The 26,336-nt window shown below is 38.5% G+C and overlaps 1 protein-coding gene across 1 annotated transcript; it reads right to left on the bottom strand.

The window, feature by feature from the left end:
• Positions 1-3,517: 3,517 nt before the first annotated feature.
• smox (spermine oxidase) lies at positions 3,518-25,464 on the bottom strand. The gene is made up of 7 exons (XM_041785372.1): positions 25,376-25,464; positions 16,379-16,613; positions 12,880-13,106; positions 10,033-10,206; positions 9,061-9,805; positions 5,966-6,126; positions 3,518-4,063 (listed from the first exon to the last, which is right to left on the bottom strand). The coding sequence occupies exons 2-7, from the start codon at positions 16,584-16,586 to the stop codon at positions 3,920-3,922; spliced, it is 1,659 nt and encodes a 552-aa protein (XP_041641306.1). The 5' UTR covers positions 16,587-16,613; positions 25,376-25,464; the 3' UTR covers positions 3,518-3,919.
• Positions 25,465-26,336: the final 872 nt, after the last annotated feature.

Genomic DNA, 26,336 nt, shown 5'->3' with positions numbered 1-26,336 from the left:
TAGATTTACATTTTTTAGCCTGTAGTCTAGGCTAAATCAAAATGTTCAGTGCTCATATGTCCCCTCAGAGGTAGACATCCTGGCGACTGTACTGTATCATACTGTATATTGCTCAGGCTTCAGGGCCCCAGGGGCACAAGATCCTCAAGCAACCTATCAACCAACTACCTTAACTTAATGGTACAGTCTATGATTTTACTTCATACTGTGTTACACTCAAAAAATACCACTGAGGCATAATTGGTTAAAATTTCACCAGACTTAATAGGAAAGTCTATCATTGTGTAATTTTGAATTTTGAAGACAGTGCTATACTAAACCAACAAACTGTGTTTAATGTTTTCCACCTGTGAGTTTATCTTCAGCCTTTAAAACACCTGTGTTAATGAACTATGAGAGTATAGGGCAGTTTTCCTTTCCCAACATTTAAACAAGGTTTATTTGTTAACTCTAGTTATCCTTTTACCATTAGATGAGAAACATTTACTGTGCTGGCACTCTCTACATGCTTGGCATAATAAAATCTTTGGAAACTTGTTGTTCTCACACTAAAACTTTGCTCTTTCTGTTCCTTCTCACCATCTGATGCTCCTTGATATTTATAGTTGGCAACGAGTTGACACCCAGAGAAAGTTTCACTTCTGTGTCCTTGGCGCTGAATAGTTTGGTCAGTAGATTGCATTCCAGCTCTTTCAACACAACACAAAAACATATTAGTTCTCTGCCCATTTCCTGACCTCAACAACACAAGTCCTACACCTTGATGTAGATTTTAGGAAGTGAAAATGTAAAGCCTCCTGTAGCTAAAGAATATAAAGTTGCTTTCTAATCACTTTTATGACATTTTACAAGTGAGGAGGGGGTATAATAGACTCTCCTTGTTGACTCTTCAGAAGAACCAAAATACTCATTTTAGAAGAAAATTTTGGAAATCAAAAAAAGTAGAAGACATTTACTCCCTCACCTTGGCTCTATGACATTAAAAAATACATTCAATTTGAGGAAAAATAAGGCCCTCTTTCTGGGGTACTGACAGCTTAGGCCACTGAATGAGGATCAGTCATTCATTTTGATTCATTTTGAAGGTGGGAAGGGAAATTTCAAACACTAACCACTTTAACGCAGAAGGTTTTCTGGTTATGAATGTTCTTTTTCTTGAAATGTATGCTTCACTCAAAATGATAATATGTTTTACATAAAATCCAATAAAATGTTAAACAAAAACTGACATTCTAAATAAGAGATGTCTCAATACAACAACTTTAAACCTTGATATCATTGTAAAAATTAATTGATATTCATTCCTGTTTGATACCATGACAGCAAAAATCGAGTGTATAGCGTAAGTTCAGGCAAGTCATGGAGTCAAGCCCTGCCATATTGTCGAGATCAGCTGATCTCATGCAGGCTTCATCTGCTGACAGCCAGCTGATTAACTCTAAGCAAGCTGTTGACTAATCGCACTCATGCCGCCATATTTTAACTGCTCTAGTCTTGCTGTAACCTGGCACGTGAAAACCTCTCATACACAGCGTTTGGGTAAGGGCAGAGGCTTTGAAAAAAAGACTCAGAGGGTGATTGGATGAACGTTCTGTCTATCACATCTTTACAGGCCAATCAGAGCAACAAAACACGTGACGTAGCCGCTACCAAGATGTAAACTCCATACAGAACTGCATAACGCAAACCACGGCAACTGTAGACATGTCAGTCACGACTTTAGTCGTTTTTGAAAAGAAAACAACTCACTGCTGTTCTTTGTTCTTATTTTAGCAAAGAAATGTCATCAATTTCTGATAAAACTGGTGCTTCACTAGCATCCTCGCTAACGTCTGCCATATCTGCACCAGTGACCAGTGCTGCTTACTTGCGTCATGGCTCTGCCATGCCCGAAAGTACTGCCCCTTGACGCTGACTGGTCCTGTCACTTTCTAACTGGGCCCAAACGGTTCAGACGGGAGCTTTGCAAGATGGATTCACCAGTGAGAAACACGGAAACGGGCGTATCCATCTGCTTTGCAAGGTTAGCCTTGATATGCATTGCTGCTTCCTCTGCAAGCTGTTTTTTTGCAACACTCCTCACCCCCAACTCCTCCTTTATGTTACACGTCACTTAATAAATGACTTCCTGTCGTCACTGATGCCTGCTCTGTTCTGGATGTTTTGCTGACTTCTGGTCCTGAATGAAATATATAACTTAGCACACAGTGTTAGATAATTTCTTATTTTATTACCAAAATTAAAAGCAAACTCCTGCACACTTTCTAAATTGATCAGAATTGTTTGCAACATCTGTGACTAGTGTTACACATAAAGCATATTTGTGCCATTCAAATCTACAGTCCACTGTCCCCTATGTGTAAATGACATTTTTATATCAAATTCAAACAATCATATTTGCTTTTTTACTTGGCCCATTGACGTCAAACAAGAGAGGAAAGAAAGCTTAAAAATCTCGCTTTCCACATGAAGTGATTGCAATGTGACAAGTTGTTTTGTTTTCATTTTATCATGTGACAAAAAAACAGCAGATGATGAAATCACGCTGGCGTGATCGTGGACCCCTACGGGTTAAGTACTGTTTACTTAAAACTAAAAAAAAATGTGTCCTATGAAGTCAGGAAAATGGAGCTGAAATAGCTAGTTTGGATCTTTAATTTAAAACAACCCATTATTTTAGCAACCTTCAGCTGTTCACTCTTATAGCGTCGTAACAGACCTGGGCTGAGGCAGGGGTTTGGGCTGTCACCTCACAGCAAGAAAATCCTGGTTGAAATCCTCATCAGACAGGGCATTTCTATGTAAAATTTGTATGTTCTACCCATGCATGCACTGGTTCACACTGAGCAATCCCACTCACAGTCCAATGATGTGCATGTTACATTGATTGGTGACTGTAAAGTCGCTGTAGTTGTGCGACTGGTTGTTTATCGCTCTGTCTTTCCTGTTATTGACTGGCGACCACTCCAGAGTGTCCCCGACCTCTTTTCAAATGACAGCTGAGATGGCTCCAACCTTGATCCCAAACGAGACAAGAGGCATAGATAATGGATGGATGCATGGAGTAATAAACATCGTGTCAGTGTCAGGGTATTGAAATACAGAAAAGTTTCTGCTTCCTATAAATGTGGAACAAGGGAGCCACTGTCAGGTTTTAGATCAGTCTGCCTTTTTTACTGTGTGTAATTCAAACTCATTTTCTTATCATTCTGATCCTGTTTGTTACCTAATCGAGGATTATAACTGTTATCCTACAGGAGCGAGGACTGGGTTGAGGTCTGTTCTTACACCATCTGTCACTTTGGCACAGCAGTATGGCTCTGGAGCTTTTTCTTTCCGTTTGCACTGACTTTCTGCCTTCCTCTCATCGACCTAAAATCACTTAAATGATGAAAGCATGGAAACAGCTCCTGTCTGTGGCTGAACTTTCCTGGAAAATACTCAGGAGGACAGAAGTTGAATGAAGAGTGGAAATCTGAGTTCAGTGCGTCATCAGGACTAAAGAATTATTGTCTGATCATGATATAACTTTTTATTTTGTTAAAACTTCATCAGTTTTGTTTAGTATTTTCATTATTTTGTAATGACATAACGTTACGTACAGAAGGCACTTACAAAAACAAGTTAAATTACAGATGCTGTTGTTATAGACATTAAATTACTGATTAAAAAAACATGACAAAATGATAACCACAAGAAATGACAGCACCATTGGCAACTTTTTTATAGACAGTACATCTCAAATTAAATTTAGCATGATTTAAATCTACAGTACGATAGAAACAATACTCATATATTATCAATGTAATAATGCCCAAGCTATGCTTTTAATATAACATATTCATCAAGATAAAAAGTGTAAAACTCAACAGTTCGGTTTGCTTTTTTCACTAGTCAGAGGTTCGGTTTATTTTACAGATTAGGCTTTGTGGTGTCTGCTCTGTAAGTCCTGGTACATCTCTGTTAGACGAGTGGCCTCTCTTTGGCCTGACAGCAAAGCACCATGGGTAGTGGAATAGTATTTTCTGTGGGTGGCCTCTCCAGCAAACAGGACCTGAAGAGGCTGAGGAAAGAGAAAAGAGAAAATGAGCAGAGATGAAAAGAGAAAAGTGAAATAATTACATATTTTTGGTCTCTCGCTATTTTTAATTATGTCCCTGATTGCCTTGTTAACTCCACACGTTTCAAGTCTACAGCACCCCAAGGCTTAAGATTTCAGTCTGACACCTCTGAAGGACATCAGCGTTGGGGTCATACTGTTCCTTCAGCAGTGTCAAGTGAGCACCCAAACCCACCACTCCCCTTCACCCAGAACACCTCAGGTTTCATGGTCTAGACTGCCAGCCAAGGCTCAGATCCCATGATCCCCTCTGACACCAGCTGTATTTGCTCTGTGTGAGCTGCCATGTAACATAGCAGTGATGACACGGCTGCATTAGCAGGACAGCAGGCTGGGATTGTAAACAACCAGTGTACAGTACAGCTGCAAAGGAAGTTACAACTCACAGTGCAATAAACACTGTGAGATTTAAAATAAACTATGTTATTACAAAGATGTTTAGCTGCATATTTAGCTGATGGATGGAAGAAAGAATGATGTGAATTCATACAACTTTTGGTAGAAAAAGAGTTTCTCCATGTATTCTAATTATCTGCTAACCTAGGCCAGGGATTCAAAAACCGTTCTATAATCCGCAGACTAGCATAAAATTCAGCCTTTATTAGTAATAAGTTAGCTGTTATGAAAATCAAGAAGAAATAACAAAATATACACTGATAAAATTAACTCGGATTCAAATGAGAAGCTTTCCTTAATAGCCCTAAAGTTAGAAACAAAAGCAAAGTCATTTTAAGTAAATCTGCAAGGACATTTTAATTTTCTTGTCTCCCTACTTGCAGTGAAGAATCTGATCAGTGGCATTATTATCAGAAACCAAGGTACACCTCTGAACAGATAAATAAAAATCAAATAAAACAAATGGTTTAACAGTTCCTTTAAATAAGTCTACAGTCATAATTCATGACACAGCCAAGCTGTGATTAGTCTGGACTTTGCAGAGGGAAGCCAGTGGCTTTAAAACCATCAAATTGTGCAGTGGGTCAACATGACTTAACTGAAATAACCATAAACAGCCCTGAGATTACCGATAAGCTATTTGGCCAGTTGTGAAAGCGGAAGTTTTTGAGACTTTCGAAAACATAAAAAAAAATAACCACAATAGCAATAAGTTTGAAATAAATCAGCAGATGGGACGACTGTGATCTGAATGCCAGTGCCACTGAATCTGATACCTCAAAATAAAGGAAAAGTTTGATTTTTTTTGTCCAAATTTTTCACTTTATTTCACTTACATCTCAATCTCTCTATTAAGAGAACCAGCTGAACAACTAGATCCCAAGACTAGACCACATTTCTTTATTATAAAAAGAGTGAATAGCCACACTGAAAGTTTTCCATGGCAGAAAAGACCAATGACCTGCTTCAACATGAGTTTGTGATTGTTACAGGTGGGGCTAGGTTGTACTGTAGGCCAGTGTTTACAATGGCTGCTACCACTGAAAAGCAGGATTTTAGTTCAGTTTATGTTAGCACTGGACCTGCACATGTCTATACCTTATTTTGTCTTGTCACTCTGATTGGCTCCTAATAAATGTGACAGAACGCTTGTCCAATCATCTTCCAAGAATTTTTTGAAAAATCCTGCCCTTTCCAAACGCTTTATATGATGAATGTCAAATATACCCATTGGATGGATATATGAATCAGTCTATCTGGCGTGCCAGGTTAGACGAATGTGACAGGTACGATAAAAATTCTTGAAGCAGTGAGAAGACTACAAAAATGTTGTCAAAGTCCATTTGCCATTTACAAAAAGTCTACCACTACATTAACTTAACTATGTAACAGAACTCCACTAAGTTGGACTACATGTTGGATGTTTGTGTTATGTTGTGGTTGTCTCACCGGGGCCTTGGTGCTGTTGGCATAAGGCAGCGGCATGGCCAGCCTCTCACAGTCCCCCCCACTGGAGCCCACCCTGGTGAAAGAGTAGGAACCTCGGATGTACGGGTTACTGCCCCACGAGGAGCGCAGGATGCGCCAGGGCTTTGGAATGTCAGGGTTTCCTGTGGACAGAGGGACAGAGATAGATCTTTACAAAAAATTGTATAAGGTGGAACTTGATGACAGCCATACAGTCTTAGATGGAAAATCCAGTAAATCACAGAATCCCACCACTTCAAATTACTGTGAGTTGAGTCTTTGTACTGGGTTTTCCAATCTGCCAGTAGGGATCAACTGGTGACCCTCTATGAGGCTCCAGTGAGTCTATATGCAATTAAGCAACAGCTGAGGGGATTAAACCACGCTGACCTAAATGAGCAAAGCGTATGTTTGTGTGTGTGTGTGGTTTCAGTCAGCATCTATAGGAAGTCCACTGACCTCATCATGAAGGGATGGTTACTGTTTCTGTACTCACACTGTGACCCATTTTTGAGGCAATCACTTTACCAAGTAATAATCTGAGCCATTTCTATCCGCTCACTCCTAATCTGCTGCCAAACGACCAACATGAGTCAACACGTCTTACTACATAAACTGCTGTTTCTCTGTTTATTCAGGAATATTCTCCTGCCATATAACTGGTAGTGTCAGCACTGAATGAGCCTCAAACAAACTAAAACACTCATGTCATATGTATGTGTTTGTGTTACAGTTAAAAGCCTCTTTATCCTGTTATCTAACGCTTCATTAATGCTCAGTGTTACTTTTGTTACAGCGGACCAGTTAGCTGCTGCTCAGTGGACACAAAAGCAGACAGCGAGTCATTCAGCTGTATCATCTGTCAACCTTTTCCATAAAAAAACACCACTTACGTCACAGCTACAGCTTATGTCATTTCCTTTGTATGAAATGCAATGACCCGGCTCCAGTGTGAGTCACTGAGCACACAGGCTCCCCCTTACAAGGCTTCTGTGTTAGTTTAAGATTACTGACTCTTTGTCAGAGTAGATGGAACAGAGGAGGAAGGAGGAACGTAAACTCATCCATCCACAGCCTTGATTGCACCATCGTATAATTAAAATGAGAATATTGAGACACAGAGAGATTTAAAGTGTTAACGTAAGTTTTAATAACCTAGAACTTACACTCAAGGTTATTATGATTGATTGATAAAACTTTATAGCTAGACAAGATCTAAAAAATTTCTTGCTGCAGAGCAGCTCCTTTTGTGGCATTAAAAATCAAGACAGGATAACAAGAAACGTACACATTTATTAAATTGTTCATTTATTTAAGGTCCACTTTTTATGTAGGCTCAGCCCTCAGATTTTACTTTTTTGATTTATCTGTGTACAAAAAAAGCGCTCCGACTGACTTTATCCAATTTATAAACCCTGTATCTCAAGTTTGATGGTTATATCCTATTTCACCCATCAGACCTTGGCTGATTTAAGAAAAATAAAAAAATATTAACCTTAACTTATGATACAATATGAAACACTATGATTTAAGGTATCCATTCGACATCTGTAAGCAGATAATACAACAAAATATCTCTAAGACCAAGAGAGTGGACCATATCACTCCTGTCTTGGGTCTTTGCACTGGCTCCCTGTCTCTCAGAGAATAGACTTTAAATTACTCCTGTTAGCTTTGAAAGCACTGACTGGTTTTGGCCCAAAATACATCAGAGACCCTCTAGTACAGTATGAACCATCCAGACCTCTCAGGTCATCTGGTGAAGGTCTGCTCTGTGTCCCCCAGAGTCAGAACTAAACATGGAGAATCAGCGTTCATTTTCTATGCTCCATATATCTGGAACAAACTCCCAGAAAACATCAGGTCTGCTGAATATCCAAGCTCTTTTAAATCAAGGTTGAAGACACACTTGTTCACTGCTGCCTTTGACTAAAACAACTGATCACTTTTTACACTTTCTATTTTAACTACAACTCTGCACTGTATCTTTGTGGGTTTTATTTGGTGTTTTTATTACTTTTAAATTTTTCTTTTTAAATGTTTCTTTTTCCCTTTTTCATTGTATTTTAATGTCCTGTGTGAAGCACTTTGAATTGTCTTGTTGCTGAAATGTGCAAATAAACTTGCCTTGTTGTGAAATATTGCACTACAGTAAATTCCCTATGATAGCATATGATACATTATGATATGAGCGAGAAGCTGCTTTATTTTACATTAGGATACAATGCATTACAATGAGATAGATCGGCGACTTTCGACTGGACCTACTTCCAACACCTAAACAAGGAAATTAAACTCAGGACAAGAGAGGCAGACCAAAAACATGCTTTAAAAGTATTTCATTCAATTTTTTCATTGCTATTTTGTCCAGGCATAAATTTACAACCCAGTTAGAAGGGCTTTGTGACCCCACTTTTGCTCTTGACCCACCAGTTGAGAGCCACTGTGATAGATTACACCCTATTATGATGACAATACAGTATAATACAATACAATATTCTATTTTTCCCAAAGGGTTTTTAGTCTTAGACCCATAGTTCTACACACATTTAGCTGCCTCTGCAGTAGAATGGAAAATCTTAACCAGTATTTATATGCCATATGATATGACTAGGTATATCATATCATATCATACCATACAATACTATACTAGCAAAGCTATCTGATGCAATACATCATGATCTGATATGATAGGTTACACTATAATACATGAGGTTGGGCCACACCAGGCTACAACATGATACGATACATTATGATGCAACTAATGCATGAACTGTAATGGCCACTTTACTCCTGGTCAGTCTTAAATATGGTCATATAGCCACCTTCTGTATTGTTATGCATGGGTCTTTGTATGTCACTGTTTATGTTGTTTGGTCTCCAAGTGTTGTCTGGTTTTGTGTATTTTTTTATTCTTTATTATATACATGCTTGATGTACACCATCTACGTATACCATCAACCTGCCAAGGACTAAAAGATAAAAATTATCCTATGTCATGTTCATTGATGTGCACTGTCCCCTGTAATAAATTAATAGACATACCTTTCCCACAGTTTAAAGCTCTGTGTCCTCACCTGTAAAGCGCCTGAGCAGCTCAGTGCAGGTCTCAGCCACAGTTTCATCATCACAGCGCTCCATGTACAGAGCCTCCTGTCCGCATATCCAGCCACTCAGCATGTAGCCATAACGCTCAGGTGGGTAGAGGACATCGAAGCTGCAGATCTTCTTGTACCACAGCTCCTCTGGGTAGGCCAGTTGCTCTAGCTGAGCCTCATCCTCCCACACAAACTGGATGCTGTTGCACTCAGGGCTCCAGAAGGGCTCCTCGTACTCTAAGAAGATCTTATCCGTGGTGCTGATGCCGAGCTTCTCAATGGCGAGCACTTTTTCCTCGGGCAGAGAGGGTGAGAACATGACCTCGTGGTTCTGCTTCAGGACGCCCAGAGAGGCTGTTACGATCACATGGTCTGCTGCGATCCACTCCTCATCCTCACACTCCACGTAGATGGGCTGACCCCGAATCAGAGGTTCCTCTTGGCAACGGCAGCTGTGGTTGTTTTCGTTGTGGTTGTTGTCCTGGTTGGTGTCGCTGTGTTTGGCGATCACCTCCTGGTGCTGGGCGGAGTAGTTCCAGTGGATACAGCGGACAGGTTTGCTAAGGCAGATGGTGTAGGACGGGATGTCCTGGGCCAGGAGCTCCACGATTTTCATGAAACCTGCAGGAATGACGTAATGTGCACCAGGGATCTCCGTCCACTCACCAAACTCACTCAAAGACACCTCGTCCATACTGGGGGAGCTGCTTTCACAACTCTCCACCTGAAACAAGAGAACACATCCACACACAGTCAGTTATGTTTCCACCTTCAGCCATCCTAGAAAGGGAAAAATGAAATAAAGAATCATTATTGCTTTCTCATCAGCAAGCAAACCCTACTTCAACTAATAAGTCAATATCATCTTTTCAAAACTAGTTCTGAGTGCAAACAGGCAATCAGACCTTATTCAGTGTCAGTAAAGCTTTTTGTTATAACAAACAAACAGACCTTGAGGTACTGTTGAAGCATGGAAAGTTTGAGCTTCTTGGTGCTCTCAGAGTCATCAGGATCCAACATGATCTTCTTGCGCACCACGTCTCGTGTGAAGACGCCAACGCTGTTCTGACTCTCGGCACATACTGGCTTCCCATTCTGGAAGAACTCCTGAGTCAGCTCGTACACCTAAAGTAAGGCAAAAGGCCAGAGACAGAGAGGTCAACATTAGAAAGAGGAAGAGGAAAGATGTGGAGAAAGCAGAGGAGGATGACGGAGAGAAGAAGAAACCAGTTCAGGGCTGAACAGGTCAGCTACAGAAAAGAGAATCACACAATGTAAGACCAAACAGTTGAAGGTTGTTAAAAAAACAAAGTCATCGAGTTTTACACAACCAGTACTCAATCATTCAATCAAGTGTTTTTGTCACTGTACTCAAATGATTTGACAGTATTGCATTTTTGAGTTATTGCCACTTGCAGTCACTTAAGTTGGCCTACCTGGAGTGGCGTAAATGTTCAAGATTTAAGTATTGAAAGACAGAGGGAAAATTTTAGTGGATGAAGAACATGTTAAGCTTCACAGCAACTGCGACTATGTTACTTAAACTCTTTACATAGGTAGCTGCCTCTAACATTTTGAGTTCTATTAACTCATTGGGGATTACGTTGTAAATTATTTTAAGTTGAGTCATACTAAAAAATATTTCCACTACTTAAAATCTTTTGCATAATTAGTTCAGTTCAGTTTTACAGTGCAGAAAACACAAACTACAGCACTATTAATAGAAATGCTGACAGGAGCAGAAACTTGTAATACAGAGAGAAAAGTATGGGGACAGATTTGTCCCAAAATTTCTAGTCTGGACATATCTACAATCTATGTGTAAATGTCTGATCTTTAAATATGAAACATCCTCCCCATACATAGAATAAACAAAGAAAAATGGCGTATATTTTGTTCTATACATATAAAAAACTCATTGGTAAATAAATTCTTCTAGTCTTTTATATCTTATATGTACAGTACAGTAATTAAATTGGGAAAACAGTGTTCTCCAGGGATGAAAATAATTTGAGATCTCTAAAAAAATATTAATTGAAATCATAGGAATATTAAAGTATAATATATGGATACATGTCCCCTTTGGGCTCCCATATTTTGGAATGTCTATTTAAAATTGCATCTCTTTATCCTTTTTTCATGGGTTTTAAAAGTCAATGAATTAAACTTTCCTGAAGTTTGAATGAAAATCCTTTTGTTCCAGCACAATACCATGTGAGCTTACACTGACATCCATCTATTATCTACTCTGCTTACCCCATTTGGGGTCACAGAGGGCTGTCATGGGGTGAGAGGCAGGGCACACATTAGACTGGTTTCCCATCAGTCATGGGGCTGACAAAAGAGACAAACAACCAGGCACACTCACATTTGGACCTATGGACAATTTACAGTAAGTTTGTAGTACTTAGAATAATCGAACAAGCAACATCTTTAGCGTATTGGAGGAAACTGAAGTGAACCTGCACTGACGACAACTACTGACATCTGCATTTTAAATTAAAAGCATGCAATCTTTTTAGCTTTTATCTTATTGACTGGTTGTTACAAAAATAACTGTATATCAGAAAAGATTTTTTTTGTTTATAGGTATGATAAAGTTTCCACTCTGGCACATTAAACAGGAATAATGTTTAGGCAGTAGAAGACAAGAGTTGTGGACGTCTGGTTGTCACTGTCTTTAACATGCAGAAAAGGAAGACGGCAAACAGTAAAGCCCAGAGCATCATGACTCATCTTTTTTATGGTGCTGACTGTGAAGATCATCCATGTGAGAGAGAGAAAAGTACAGATCGCCATCTTTATCTCCTAATGACATCAAAAAGAGTCATCAAGGTGACCTGACCCAGGAGCATGGCCTTGTTTTTGCCTCTTTTTGCAACACCAACTTTTGTAAAATACCTCCTGGAGGATTTACTGTCAGGTCAGAGCGTTAGGGCTTAAGAATCTAAACAACATGCAACAAATGCATAAAGAAAAAAAAGCTGCCTGAAAGGGGAGGGAATGCGAACAAAAAGACTGATGCAGCTCAACAATAATATTTCCAGTCTTCTGGATGTTGAGACGGCCACCAAGCCTCTAAAGGTGGGAGACTGTTTAGAAGATTTATCACAAGAGCACAGCATGGAGGGGGTCACTGTGGACCCCAAGGTCATACAGAAACCCAGATGTACAGCGGTTAATGAAAACAAAACGCCCTCGGTGTGTTCTATACCTTTTCTCGGTAACCGCTTTTCCAGACGTGACCTACTTACACTGAGATAATGGTGCCGCTACAGAGCACAAAGAAGAAGAAGCTGGACTTAAACACTGACATTGGTTGTTAAATTCTGCATGCTATAGTGGAATTTTTTGGTTTACCTCAAGATGCGTATATATACCAAATTTAATAATGATGTTAGCAGGGGTTGGGGAATGGCATGAAGCAAAGATCATGTCTTTTCAGTTTCCTTTTAGGCACCTCTGGGAAGTTCAAACTTTTTTGAAACCACACAATTCATTATTTATTTTTGACATATTTTAATGTTTTCATGTTTGTATGGATTCACCCTTCAATAAAGGGGAATTCTAGATGCATTTATTTATAATTTTACTCATTCTTTTGCCAGAGTATCTCATGAAAGTTTTGGACCTCCACTAAATTTGGAACTTAAATTCTGCCTTCTGTTGCAGAACTGAAAAACACATTTTGATGTGACGCAATCAGAGTCGTGTGAACCTCTGTGCTTACCTTGCATGCTTCTGTTCATTTGTGCATATAAAAGTGTATTCATGTGTGTACCTGTGTGCAACCCTCACCTCGTTGTACAGGTCACTGAACTCCTCCACCAGGTCCTTGGGGATCCTCTTCCCTGAGTTGGTCTGGTAATGAGCCACACCGTTTTTGGTGTATAGGCTGATGCGTCCCTCACTCTTCTCACCATCTGTGGTGTGCTCAAGCAGCCTGTTCTCCTCTGCCAGGTGGTACACTGGGTTCCCATTGGCGCCATGAATCCAGGTGGCTCCAAGCTCCAAAGTTGCTGTTCCTTGAAAAAAAACAGAAAAGGAGTACAGGGGCTTGAAACACTTCTTGAGTATCAACTGCATGACTTTGGCTCTTTTGGTGCAAACTACATGAAAAACTCAAGTGACATACCTAACAAAGCTAACTAGATTGCCATGAATGTTGTTTTTCTTGAGTATGATGACATCACTCTTGAGATTTCTACATGGGTTTATGTAATGAAAACGGGAGGATGCACAAACAGGAGTGGCCGAGTGCTACTTGATTACATAATGTCTGAGCACATAAAGGGCTTTTACATAACAGGCAGATAAACATATGCTGACTTAAAGATTTACATGTAACAGTGCACTATGAGTGTGTTTCTACATGTGACCTCTTTTATGTGCATTCAGTTCCAGTGCCATGAGCAGATGCTGTTCCATTTTTCTTCGTTCTTGCCAAAAAGAATTTGTCATGTTGCAAATCAGTGGCAAGCGGCATCTGCTGACTTGAGATCTGCAGGTTAGTTCATTTTATGGGGGAATAAAGCCACTCCACAAAGAGATATAAAGTGAAAAGCACCTTTAGTATGTTTGGAATTAGACTGGTATCTAATAAGAATATTTACCCAGGTTATTAAGGCAATAAATGGATTATCAAAGTATATTAGTTTGATCTTTCTTTAATTTGCAGTAGACCAGAGTCTCAGTTATCAGCAGCAACCATAAAATTACAGTATTTAATTATGAGACAACATTTCCACTGGTTGGAATTAGGCTGTAAAACATTTAATTGTACTTTATCACAAAGTCTAAATTGATTTGACACAATTCTTACTTGTGTGCCAATTTGTGAATTTAATGAATGCAGAGAAATGTTCTTTATGATCTCGACATTTGAATTATAAGAATTACTGCGTCAACAGTGTGGTCTAAAACCATGACTTAGTGAAGCGATTCCCCACCTGAGGTTTAGGACCCCCTTGGGGTCTGCTCCGTCAAATCTGGATTTGCACATATTAACTAATTATAAACATTGATTAAAAAGTTTATACAGGGTTTCAGCTTATCCTTGAAAAGTCTTAGAAAGTCTTGAATTGGACATTTTAAATCTAAGGCCATTAAAAGTCTTTAGAAGTCATATTTAACCATTGAGAGTTCTTAAATTTTAAAAAGCATGTTACTAAGACGTGTTTATCCAGTCTGGCCAACTTAATACGATTTTTTTTCTTTCTTTTTGTGTTTAATATTTGTACACTTTACAATTAATGGCACTTACCGCTGTGCTGCCTGTACACAGCCTGTCTGTGTCAGCCCCGTCCTCTCAACGTGAGCCACACAAACAGACTCATGGTTATTAAAGGCTGCACCAGAAAACACCAGAAACTGCCAGACATGTCACTACGTGTTTTATAGAATAATTAATAAACACTGTACAGCCTGTTTAGAATTAAATGGCAAAAACGAGACAAATCATTTGAAAATCTATAAAACCAGTCACTGATGTAGGGAGAAGGAGACAGGGTGAATTACCATGCTATTGTCAAAGTTTATAAGGTTTACGAACTTTTGAAGTGTATAAATTATAAACTTAATTGAAAGTCTTTCTGAGCAACATTAATGTGCTAAATCTGCAGATAATATTTGTTGTTTGGCTTTATGCAAGGTTAGCTTAAGATAGTCTTTATTTTTTTCAAGTACCAATGCAGTAAACAGACTTCTCATGTGATTTGTGTTAAATAAAAATATTCAGCTTTGAAATGACAATGGTAAAAATCACACATTCAACCTAACTTGTAACAAGCTTGATAAAGAAAATAAAAATCCTTTTTTGATTGACACTCATTATATATATGTCTTTTACTTATTTAAATTTTTAGCAAATTGTTGCAGAAATACTTACCAGACTACAGAGAACTTACTGTTGGATGCTCAAAATTTCCTGAGGGAGGACCCAAAACCCCTCTCTTGTTTTCTAGTACTTGCTGTGATTAAATAAACTGTACTGTTATAAAAAACTCCAATCTGGACTACCCAGTCACCCACTTGTGCAGCCTATCCTTATTTTAGCAGGTTTTCCTTGGAAAAATAGTTAAACTGCTTAGAATCAGCTCAGCACACCTGCTAAAATATGATAAATATCACTTAACAGTATATTGATAGAATAGAGGCATTTCATTTTTGACTGTCTGCAGTGAAATTAGTGGTATTCATTATTCTCTGTTTAGGTCTTAAAAAGTCTTGAATATGATTTTAAAAGTGTCAAGGAACCCTGTTATACAAAAGGGTAAATGATTAGAACATATGAAGAACTATTTTACTGGGGTTTTATCAATGAAACCATTAAAATGGAGAGTGTCTTTGGGGCTGAGAGTTTCTTAGACACAAGATCCACAATGGTGGGCTTCACAGAAAAAAGCTGATAACCACTGACAGTTTTCCTAAAATCACTGTTATACATTCAGAAATATGAAGGAGCGCATGTACAAAAACGGTGCTTCAGCATGTTATGGGGAAACTGGACCTGGTGGGAGTGTACCCGAAGTAATCCAGTTAAGGTTAAGGATTAAGCCAAGAGACTTTCTCAAGAAACTGTTATGCCTTTTCTTTGTATTTTGCACTGCCCTAAGTGAAGGCTTTTAATGTTGGTGGATTTAGATGGTAAATCGTAGATGGAAAAGTAAGTGAAATCAGGTAAATGAACAGTTAAAAAGGGTTTTTATATCACTAGGTTCATTTTACTTAAGACTTGTCCACTGAGCTGTCTGTTAGTTGAATAAATGCGTTCATTCCTGGCCTTGATTGCACTGCGGTTAACACGCTAACAGCTGTAGTAGGAGCATACGCAATGATTGGTTTGCAAAAGATACAATAAAAACAATGATGAGTTTTAAATGAAACTGGTCTCACATGAAGGATTTATAGGCTGCACCCTATCTATGAAACAGTGGTAGGCATCCAGGCATGGGTTTGGTTTCTATGGAAAATCCTTAAGATAGAATTTTTAGGTACATCTTTAGAAAAATAAAGAGGAAAAACGTGAGTATTTGTCAGTCTAATGATAATGCATTTCAATGCTAACTTTTGCAGAATAGAAACAAATGCTCAGACAGACTGAATCAATCGTCACTGTGGGTCACTCAAATGGTCGATTTAACATTATCAGGCTGTTATTACAGAATGTGTTGTAATTAATCTGCACCTGCTACAGTGAGGCATTGTTATAAATGAATAAGAAACTTTTTACTGGTATTAAACAGGACTACCACAAAGTTAAGGGGAGCAACAGGTTAACAGGCAGTCTTCGTCTTACCGTGCTTAACGCTCTGAACTCTCCCTCCGATGTGGTCTGAAGCCTCTAGGACTGTGACATCCGTGAAGCCGTTTTGCAGTAGGACCCTAGTTGCAGCAAGGCCGGCCAAGCCAGCGCCGATCACTACTATTCGAGGCTGCCGATGAGTGCGTAGGCCGCTACTAAGAGGATCATCAGTGCTGTCTGACGAAATTTCACAACTTTGCATGCCGTCCAAGCTTCTCTTTAATGGAGTCTGTGGACAACAGAAAGGAAGAGAATGTCACTGCTAAAGCGCTGAGCCAGCAGGTGATAGACCTATACAGCAGAGAATCAACATATATTTCTGTTTAAGTGGAGTGTGAAACTTTACTCAGGAGGAACCATACAGTAGATATACTGTAGAGTAACTTAACTGTGACTGTAAACACAACTGGTTTGGAGGGTCATACTGGGTGTCATATCAGTCTGCAATAAGTTACCTCCGATCTACTCCAATATCATGTCCCCACTGGGTATTTTCAGCCACTGATCACTGATCTCTCTGCAAATGCATTTTTCCAGTCTTTGCATTTGCTGCAAAGATTACAATTTGATAAATACTATCATAAAGAAAACTTGCAATGGAAAAAAAAAAAAATAAAGATGTGATCATAAACAGCGGAGAGCCCAAATTATATTATTACTGTAAGAAATCCACAAAAAACAAATGTTTAAGCTTGCACAAACAAATGTAAGCATGCTAAGTACTGAAGCAAACATGACCATCCAAACACATTTGGAGTCCAAGAAAATTATCTTGTGCACACAAAGACGTAGCCCATTATCCTATCCACACAGAAGTTTAACGTGTTTTTCTCAAAAACATAAACATTGACCCTTCAAGAAGGACCAGCTGACAAATGCACTCAGAGAATATAGCCCAAGATTTAAAAAGCACTAAAATATACCTTCTTGGTTTCCCCATACATGATAATGATAATGTTGGCTTCAGGCGTCCTAATTGCAATGATATGATACAATATGATATGAAACTATTTGATATTATGTACAATATGATGTGATACAATACGAAGCAATACGGTACATACTAATACGGGATGATTTAATATGACATATGAAATGAAAGGATACCTTTGAAAATAATACAATATGTCATTATAGCTGCAACAGATAATTCTGGGATATTTGTTATGAGAGGGATTAGGCCAAAACAAAGGGTATATACTTAGGACTTTTGTGATAATAGACCATAAAAAAGTCACTGGCTTAAACCCCTCTCTCCCACCCTGGACCAGTGGAAACAAAGACTCATGGAAGTGAACAATATAGAAAATCTAATAGCAAAACTGCCATTGCAGGAGCACAAATGGAACTCTGTCATAACATGTCTAGAACAATAAAGGCTTTGTAAATATTTTTCCCCTTTTATCCAAACTAGAACATCCATCCATTATCAATTCAGCTTATCCCATTCGGGGTCACAGGGGTCTGGAGCCAGTCCCAACTATAATTGGGTTAGAGGCAGGAGTACAGCATGGACTGGTCACTGGTCAGTCACGGAGCTAACATAGAGAGACAAACAAGCAATCACACTCACACCTAAAGTCAGTTTAGAGTCGCCAATCAGCCGAATGAGCATGTCTTTAAACCAGTGGTTTAAAGGGTCGGGACCCAAAGGTGGGTCGCGGAGCAGTTTTCAGTGGGTTGCGACTAGATGTCTGGGGAAAAAAATGGTGGCAAAAGTCCTGAAGTCCTTTTTGGACATGCATAGATACCTTTTATTTTACCCTTTTTTACGGTAAGATATGGTAAATTTAAATGTTTGATCAATATTTCAACTAATTTATCTCCTCTTCTTGCAATAAATGGCTTCCTTTTCCATAATAATGGAGTAATTTCACAAGTTCTCTGGAAAATTGGAAAAAACTGGCACACAATGATGGGGAAAGAGGGTATGAAATTTGTCAATTTTGTCCCTTTTGTTTTTTATATTAGGTGTTTTGGTCCATTTGTGGATCATCAATGAATAAATAAATAAAGAAGCACGATGATGGAGCCTTCTTCATTATCCTCTTTGTAATTTAGGCTTGAAAAGGAGTCAGACAGAATGAATAAATGTATAAAAAACTGAGAAATGTTAGAGGTGCATTGTTGGTCAGAGAACACCTGGTACAGCAACACAAAGTATGCAACACTGTATGCAAACTGTATTTTTGTATTATCATTTGACTTCTATAATTTGACCTTTTAGTAGCCCTGTTGCCTTGTCTAATTGATTCCCATTCACACAAACCTCTTTTATAGCTGATAACTGTTATTTAAAGACATCCCCTAATATGGCATTTATTGCCGTATTTATAACTGCTTAAGTAATTCAGACTGCATGATGACATTGTTCTGTCTACCGGCTGTGAAATCACTTTTGAATGATCATATGGTCAAAAATGAACTCCTGGAACAACGCTGTTGTTTGTGTTTGACTATAAACAAAATAAAATGAATTCTTTTAGCGCTTTTTTGAATCACACTGAAAATTGCTCAAGGACACAAACATTATGAAGACAAGAACTCACAACACAAGCCACTTTGTTAGTCCGGTTCATAGGGCTGCTTGTTGTGGATGTATGGACAGCTGTGTGTGAGAAAAGCTGAGTGGGAGTCTTTTCAGAAAACATCCCTGATAACTGGAAAAATGGGTTCACAAAGTACCAACAGTTAGAGGACGTTTACAGTTCTAATTGATAATTGCTCTGATTTTTCAGTCCTGACATTCATAAGAAACAATATCAAGTCCTCTGGTGTAAAATAGTAATATCCTGCTGTTACACAACACAGTCACATATACATAGATACATGCATACACGAACTCCCTGGTTTGTTACCACAGCAACACTGCGTTCAGGGTTTTAAAGTGTAGAAAACACACACTGCCTTTCCCTCTCAGGTTAAGATCACACATCTGAGAAAAATCAGCAGAACAATCTCATCTTTCTGTAACACATGGGCCCACTGATTTTTTAATGATATGAAGTCATACATCTTCCTCTGGGGACGATGATTACATAAACAACAAACACAATTCAACCTGAGGAAGATGGCCCCTCTGACTAGATTTAAACCTTGTCTTAACTTTAAGCTTTAAGGAAACTCTATCTATAATCTCTCTCATCTAGTCTAACAGATGTTTCACATGATCAATAAGGGCTGGTAAAGCGGGTCAGAGTGGAAACCACCCGCTAACACTGCAGGAAACGAGGTGAGAGTGGAAACATATGGTGAGAATGAGAGTGAAACTGGTCAAATGAAGGGATTTCTGTAAATCTCTATGACCTCTTGTTTCACCAAAGTCTGGGTTTGACCCTGACCTCTGACTCACTAGTGGATTGGATTTGGTGGCATTTGCACAACTTGTTAATGTGGTTTTGACCTGTTTTGAGCCATTTCTAATCAACTTGAGTCATCTGTGGAAATTCTGTGATTTAAGTTAATGTTAAAATTATTTTATTCATTAACAGCAGTGGTAATGTCATTGAATACAACCGTGACTAGAAATGTTCGCTGACTACGTTTTTATTCCACGAGGAAGACTAGACAAGCTGAAATAGGTGAATAATTTATAAAATTGCATATCAAAATGCGATAATGGCGTAAAAAAACGCAATGAACTTATTTTCCAAAATTGTCCAGCCCTATTTTGAAATGACAAGAAATAAATAAAGTGTGGAAAATAACATCAAAATGTCAAGAAAATAGAAAAATGGCAAAAGCAAAGTCCAAGTGTTGAGAATAACTTCAAAAATCTGAGAATGAAGTTGGAATACTGTTTCAAGATTCAAGTCTGAATGTGAAGAAAGGTTGAAATGTTGTAAATACAGTCAAAATGTGAATAATGGGGAAATGTAAATATTGTTAAAATGTTGCGAATAAAATCTAAATATGGTGAATATAGTTGAAATGTTGTGAATAATAAAGAAATGCTGAGAAAAAAGTTGAAAAGTCGACAATAAAGTCAAAATGTTGAGAAAAAAGTTGAAATGTTGACAATAAAGTTGAAACATCAAAAATAAAGTTGATATGTTGAGAATAAAGTTCAAACGGTCAAAAATAAAATTGAAAATGTCTAGAAAAAAGTTCAAATGTCAAAAATAAAACAAAAATGTTGAAAATTAAATAAATATTCTGAAAATAAAATTGAAATACAGTTTTCCAGATTAAAGTCAAAATACTGAGAAAAAACCTGAAATGTCAAGAATAACGTCAATATTTTGAGAATGAAGTTGAAACACAATTTCAAGAAAAAGTTGATATTTTGATAGTCATGTAAAATATTAGACTATAACAAATGAGAGATCTTAGACAGCCCCACTGTGTGATGAGCTAAAAGAGAAACAATCTCTTTGTTGTTTAACCCAGTTCTGAAGTATAGTTTCACAAGATCCTCGATTTAAGGCTGTTTTTAATCGTCTAATAATATTTAACTTGATTCCCAACATTTTGACTTTTCTCAAAATTTTATTTCAACTTCATTTTGAAATTTTGACTTTTTCCTTGGAATTTTTACTTAATCCAAAAGTGCATAACATATTTTTTTTATTTTACAACTGGCCCTTATCCTCTCCACAAAAACAAAACTAAAACTGTTAAGGTAAAAAAAAATTACTAAAATGTGGGGTGCGCAGATGGCCTAGCAGTCTACAGCGTGACCCATGTACACAGGCGACCTGTGTTCAAATCTGGCCTGTGGCCCTTTGCTGCATGTCTCTCCCCACTCTCTCCCATTTCCAGCTCTATCCACTGTGCTCCTCTATTCAACAAAGGCATGAAAAGACCAAAAATAAAAATTAAAAAAAAAAAGAAAAAAAAAAAAAAAGCTATAATGTGACTTAAACTAGAAGGCATCTTATTTTGTTTACATTTTCTAAAATATATGTATTTTTGGATCTGTATGCCTTTATGACAGAAGAGGACAGTTGATAGAGTCAGAAACAGGGATGAGAGAGAGTAAAGGAAGAAACATGTTTGAAAAGGAGCCACAGGCCCAGACTTAAACCCTGGTTGCCCACATTCACGGGGCACAACCTAACTACAAGACCATCTGTGCCCCATATAAGGCATTTTAATCTAAAGATTAAGACAAAGTTTGAAATAACTGCTTAGATTAATACAGATTGACAGTTTGAAAACTGATTTTATAATAATAGACAGGAGAGGATGCCAGTCTGCACTTCACATTACTGCTAAAACATACTGAAACTGGGGCTAGCGAATCTAGTTCGCGATTAATCGCACTCTACTTAAATTCCACTATTTTGCATTTAAAACTGATTTGTGTCTTTTTTTGGTTTTTCGACTCAGGACAACACAAACGTTTGATAACAAAAAGTTCAGATGACTTTTGACTTCTCCCCTGAGCTGTCAGGGATTTTTTTTTTTAAGTGAAGTGAGACATTAAGGAGCAATGATGGACTAATTTTACAAGACTGTGGCTGCAGGGAGATGCTGACCTGGCTTAACCAATGTTTTTGGGAGGTGAAAATGAAGCCTGCGATTAATTGGGATTTAAAAAAGGCAGTGCACTAATTGTGGATCATAGTTAATCGCGATTATTGTGATTAATTTTGACAACTCACAAAAAGCCAGGTTTCAGTTCCAATTATGACCTACTCTCTGATCTGATCCATGAAGCCTTGTGTTTAACATCAGCGCACACTAAAAGAAATACTAATCATGAGTTCAAGCTGATTTTGAATGATGATGCAACCTGATCATGAATGAACACAATTTTCAAAAGCCTTAAAGTAAAGTAAAAGGTGATGATGGTACATTTTTTATTCTAGTAACAATCAAATTACAGCAGCAGAATCAGCTGATAGGACTGAGTTGATATGGATTACTTTATATCACACAAACAAACCTCTAATAAAAGGCTTGTGTAATTACTGGGTGGTGACATTAGTGAGTATTAGGGTTAAAATGTTTGTTTCCATATGCAGTTAGATGAAGAATAGATGGTTTAAACGTGTTGTCTCTTTAGTGTTTTCAGTTCTCTGTGTACTGCCACTGCTGCTCTTTTATCCTCAACTGCTGGTGTACAGGAGGGTCACAGAGGACGCTGCTTTGTGACCGACAACAAATGTACACACCGTATTTGACAACACGAGGATGCAGGGGAGAGTTTGTTTATTCTGTTTGTGGCAAAGTGTTACATTCTTGTTGATGCATCTTTTCTCGTCACTGTCAAAGTCTGGATTAAAAGCTCACAATGTAAGGGTTATTTCAAGGGTTTTATGGCATTGTAAGTTAATTAAGTTCTCAGCTGTTGTAAAGCAGTTTTAGCATGGACAGACACATGTTTGTTTTTTGGTATCTCTTGGTCAGCCAGGAACATGCCAGTGATTGACATTTTGTTGTTTATGTGCCTTTTGAACAGGTATGTGGATATCATTATGGACATATTTACACTTGCAGCAGGTTGTTCATTCCTGTACATCTGTCCTGATTTTATAACCTGCAGGCAATCAAATCACATCTGATGACAATGTGAAGTCAAATTAGCATGCACTCTGTGACCACACAATTACATAATTACTATAAAAGTACAAAGGGCGCATAAAGGAGGTGTGAATGTGTCCAGCCAGAAGACCCCAGCTGTTGCTTTGACATGGATGCTTTCGTTTTCAGCACCTGAGGCTGTTTTCACGCAGTGCAAACGGGTCACATCTCTGTGATGTATTTTGAGCTCTGCTATCCTCTCTGACACAACAAACCCTGTACGCACTTTTATTCACCAGGCCTGTTTCATGGGACACTCGATTGTGTTAATGCTGTGGTTATTTGGGGGTGAATACAGTCACTAGGTGACACTTAAAGGCAGGAAATCTTAGGAGAGACAGATTCACTGAAAAGGATCCAAATCCCAACGACACGCAAGTTATCAAAACACTCACTGTGCTGTGAGTTTTTAATGCATTCTTTATACTGCAAGCCATCCTGGAGACTTTGTGAACAACAGTATATCCCTTGTCCTTGGATGCCCCCAACTCTACTTACAGAAAAAGGATTAGGGAGCTGTTGACTGCTGGTTAAAAAAGGGTCAAATAAGTGCAGTTAATGATGTCACTTTACTGTAATGCAGAAAACAACTTTAAAGAGTCACATTTTAGCACCTTTTCATGAGTAAGCTGGCTTTAAGAGCTGATATTTTTTAAATCACAACTTCAGCATGTAACATATCAAGTTAAGCATATTTCAGTGCGAATTTTAAATTCTAGATGAGCAGCAGATGTGTTTCATAGATGGTGTTTGATCACTTCACACTCCGGCCTTGCTGACAGATTGCGCATCCCACCCTGCTCGCTCGTAATTCCTCGGCTGGTTAATACACTCACCACATGCCACCGCTCCACGCTTTACACCACCACCACCGCAGATTAATGTGCGGGCTGGCCTTGGGTAGATAGGTGGCTCAGGGTGGGGTTGAGAGAGGAGGGAGGGAGGGGGCTACCACTGACCTAGAAATGGCAATCTACAGCACAGTGCATCCGCTGGTGGGCTTTTTAAGAGCAGGCGTATCTTTTAACTGCTCGGCCTCTTGCCTTAACTGCCTCCCAGCTGTGTCCACACACACGCATCTGCATTTTCCTTTATCAGTCCCATGTGAGTACTAGCATGCAACATCCATACATCCTAACGTAAAGAGAAGAGAAACTGCAGTGTGGTCTGCAGGCGTTGTGCCAAAGGCCAGACATTCCTCACTTCTCTCCCAGCTCTGATTTTCCCAAGCTGGGATACCAGAGTGGAAGCAAAACACATACACAATGCTAACACACACAAACCTCTGCTGTGCTACTGTGTACCACACAAGAGAGACAATAGCACTGAGCAGTTGTAGCGCTTAAAAGAAACACAAATGACAGAAAAGTAGACTCAGTGTCAATATGCAATGACAACTAGGCAATATACAGTAAAGACAATAAAGAAGCCCCGTGCATCATACAGTTCCACTTTTCAACCTTTAGTTACGAGCTTTCAAAATAAGATTCAGTTCCTCATTTACTTATGTTTAAAAGGTCTATTATAACCAAATAATGAGGCGGCTTTTGGGTTGCCAGGTTGTAAGAAATGTGAATGCACAGTTTGAGCAATTCATCTTTTTTTTCTTTAAATTTACACCTCAAATTTGATGAATGAAAAACTTCGACAGGGACAGTTTAACACTGGAAAGCAAAGGCATATTAAAAAGTTAAAATCCAGCCCTAGAGTAAGAGTTACCACTATTTAAAGGAACATTTTCCTTGACCTTAACTGAACTTTACTGATTTAGTATAACAGACCTATATAAAGCATGAGAAGATTACTTATAAGTCATTAATACAGCTATTAAATTATAAAACAGTGGCATAATAAGATGTTTGCATCTTGAGACTAAACAGAATGCATATAGTAGAAGAAAGATCCTGACCTAGTCTCTGCATCCTACAGTCCGATAGTCTGAGCTGTATAGGAAGAGCTGCCACGTATAAGCTGTGATGCCAAAGTGGCAGCAGTTACTAAAACTTCACCGACTTACTCACTAATTGTCTGTCAGAATAAACGTGGTGGTAGAAACGCGAGGAAATACAATCCGCATTTCATACAGATAAAGCAGAAAGACAAACATAAATTCAATTTTCTCTTGTCAGAGCAACTCGCCCCTTTTAAATCCCCCAGCGACCTACACTACATCAGTGTAACTAACATTAGATGTAGTCTACCGGTGGTGTGTTTACACAGGTTGTTGTTGAGCAGCTCTTCCCTCTCTTATTTGCTCACACTATGACGTTTACTGTAACGTAAAACGGCACACAGCGCTGAAATAACTACAGTTAAATGAGCTTTTCTCACAGTGTTTTCAGAAACTGATACTGACACAGGTTAACATTTTAAATCATTGCATTCATCATCACCGTAGCACTTCTGAACAAGCGAATAATTCAGCTAACTGTGGTTGTTGTTAGTATTAGAGCAGCTGGTTACCTGACTCTCTTGGTCTTCAGCTGTGTAAAACCTCTGAGTGATCCGCTTTCCTTTGTGCCGTTTTTCCCTCAGACCGGCTCCGCTTTGTATTTATGCCTGGAAACCAGAAGCAGCCAGTTTCTCCCGTGGCCACTGCCTCCTCATTAATTAAATATGAGCAGTGATGACGACAAAGACCAGCCCTCCCCGTCCTGAGTCAGCCTGCTGTCACAGTGCAGCGTAATACACAAGCACATACACGTTAACAGATACGGTACACTACTGTGTGCTTTATCCTGCGTGTTTTACAGTCACACTTCAATCTAAGCTAGCTGTACGGACGGTATAGCTATAGCCTGTGGTAAATCTAAAGGCAGTAGTGGGGATTAAGTACGTCTACTATTTTTACAATACAATTAAAGGTAACTTACTTAAATATTTATTTTTAACGCTGACTTTGTATTCACCCGGCGATTTTCCTTTGAAGCCACAATGCCAGCATAACGTAACGGTTTACTTTTTAATACAATAAAATTATTAAATCCAAAGACCATACCCATGATGCAGAGATGATAAATGTAAGGCTGAACCATACTCCAGACTCATCAACTAGCTAGCTTAAGCACGTGGCTGAAGTGCCTCTGAGACTTCATAATGTCCAAACAAAGAACAAGCAGAAGAAAAAGCTTTAATTTGACATTTAACTTAAAACGCAAATTAATAAGTAGAACCAAGGGTGTTTGAATATATATGGTGGTAAAGCTCTAGCACTTTTACAAATAAACTGGAAGCTATACCCTGTCATGGACAAATTCAAATTAGCGTTAATATATTTGTCTGTGTGCTGATTATGAAATATATCCTTTCACTTAAAATACCGCTCTGATCACACTTGAGAACTCTGAATGTATAGGAGCTGGGGGAAGTTTAACCATATGATACTATTCCTGTAAATTTTACCACTTAATTTATTTACTCTTCA

Source organism: Cheilinus undulatus, linkage group 4 (genome assembly GCF_018320785.1).
Source record: "Cheilinus undulatus linkage group 4, ASM1832078v1, whole genome shotgun sequence".
Taxonomy (NCBI): Eukaryota; Metazoa; Chordata; class Actinopteri; order Labriformes; family Labridae; genus Cheilinus; species Cheilinus undulatus.
The sequence above is the reverse complement of the archived record's forward strand: the minus strand, read 5'-3'. Positions and strand labels throughout refer to the sequence as shown.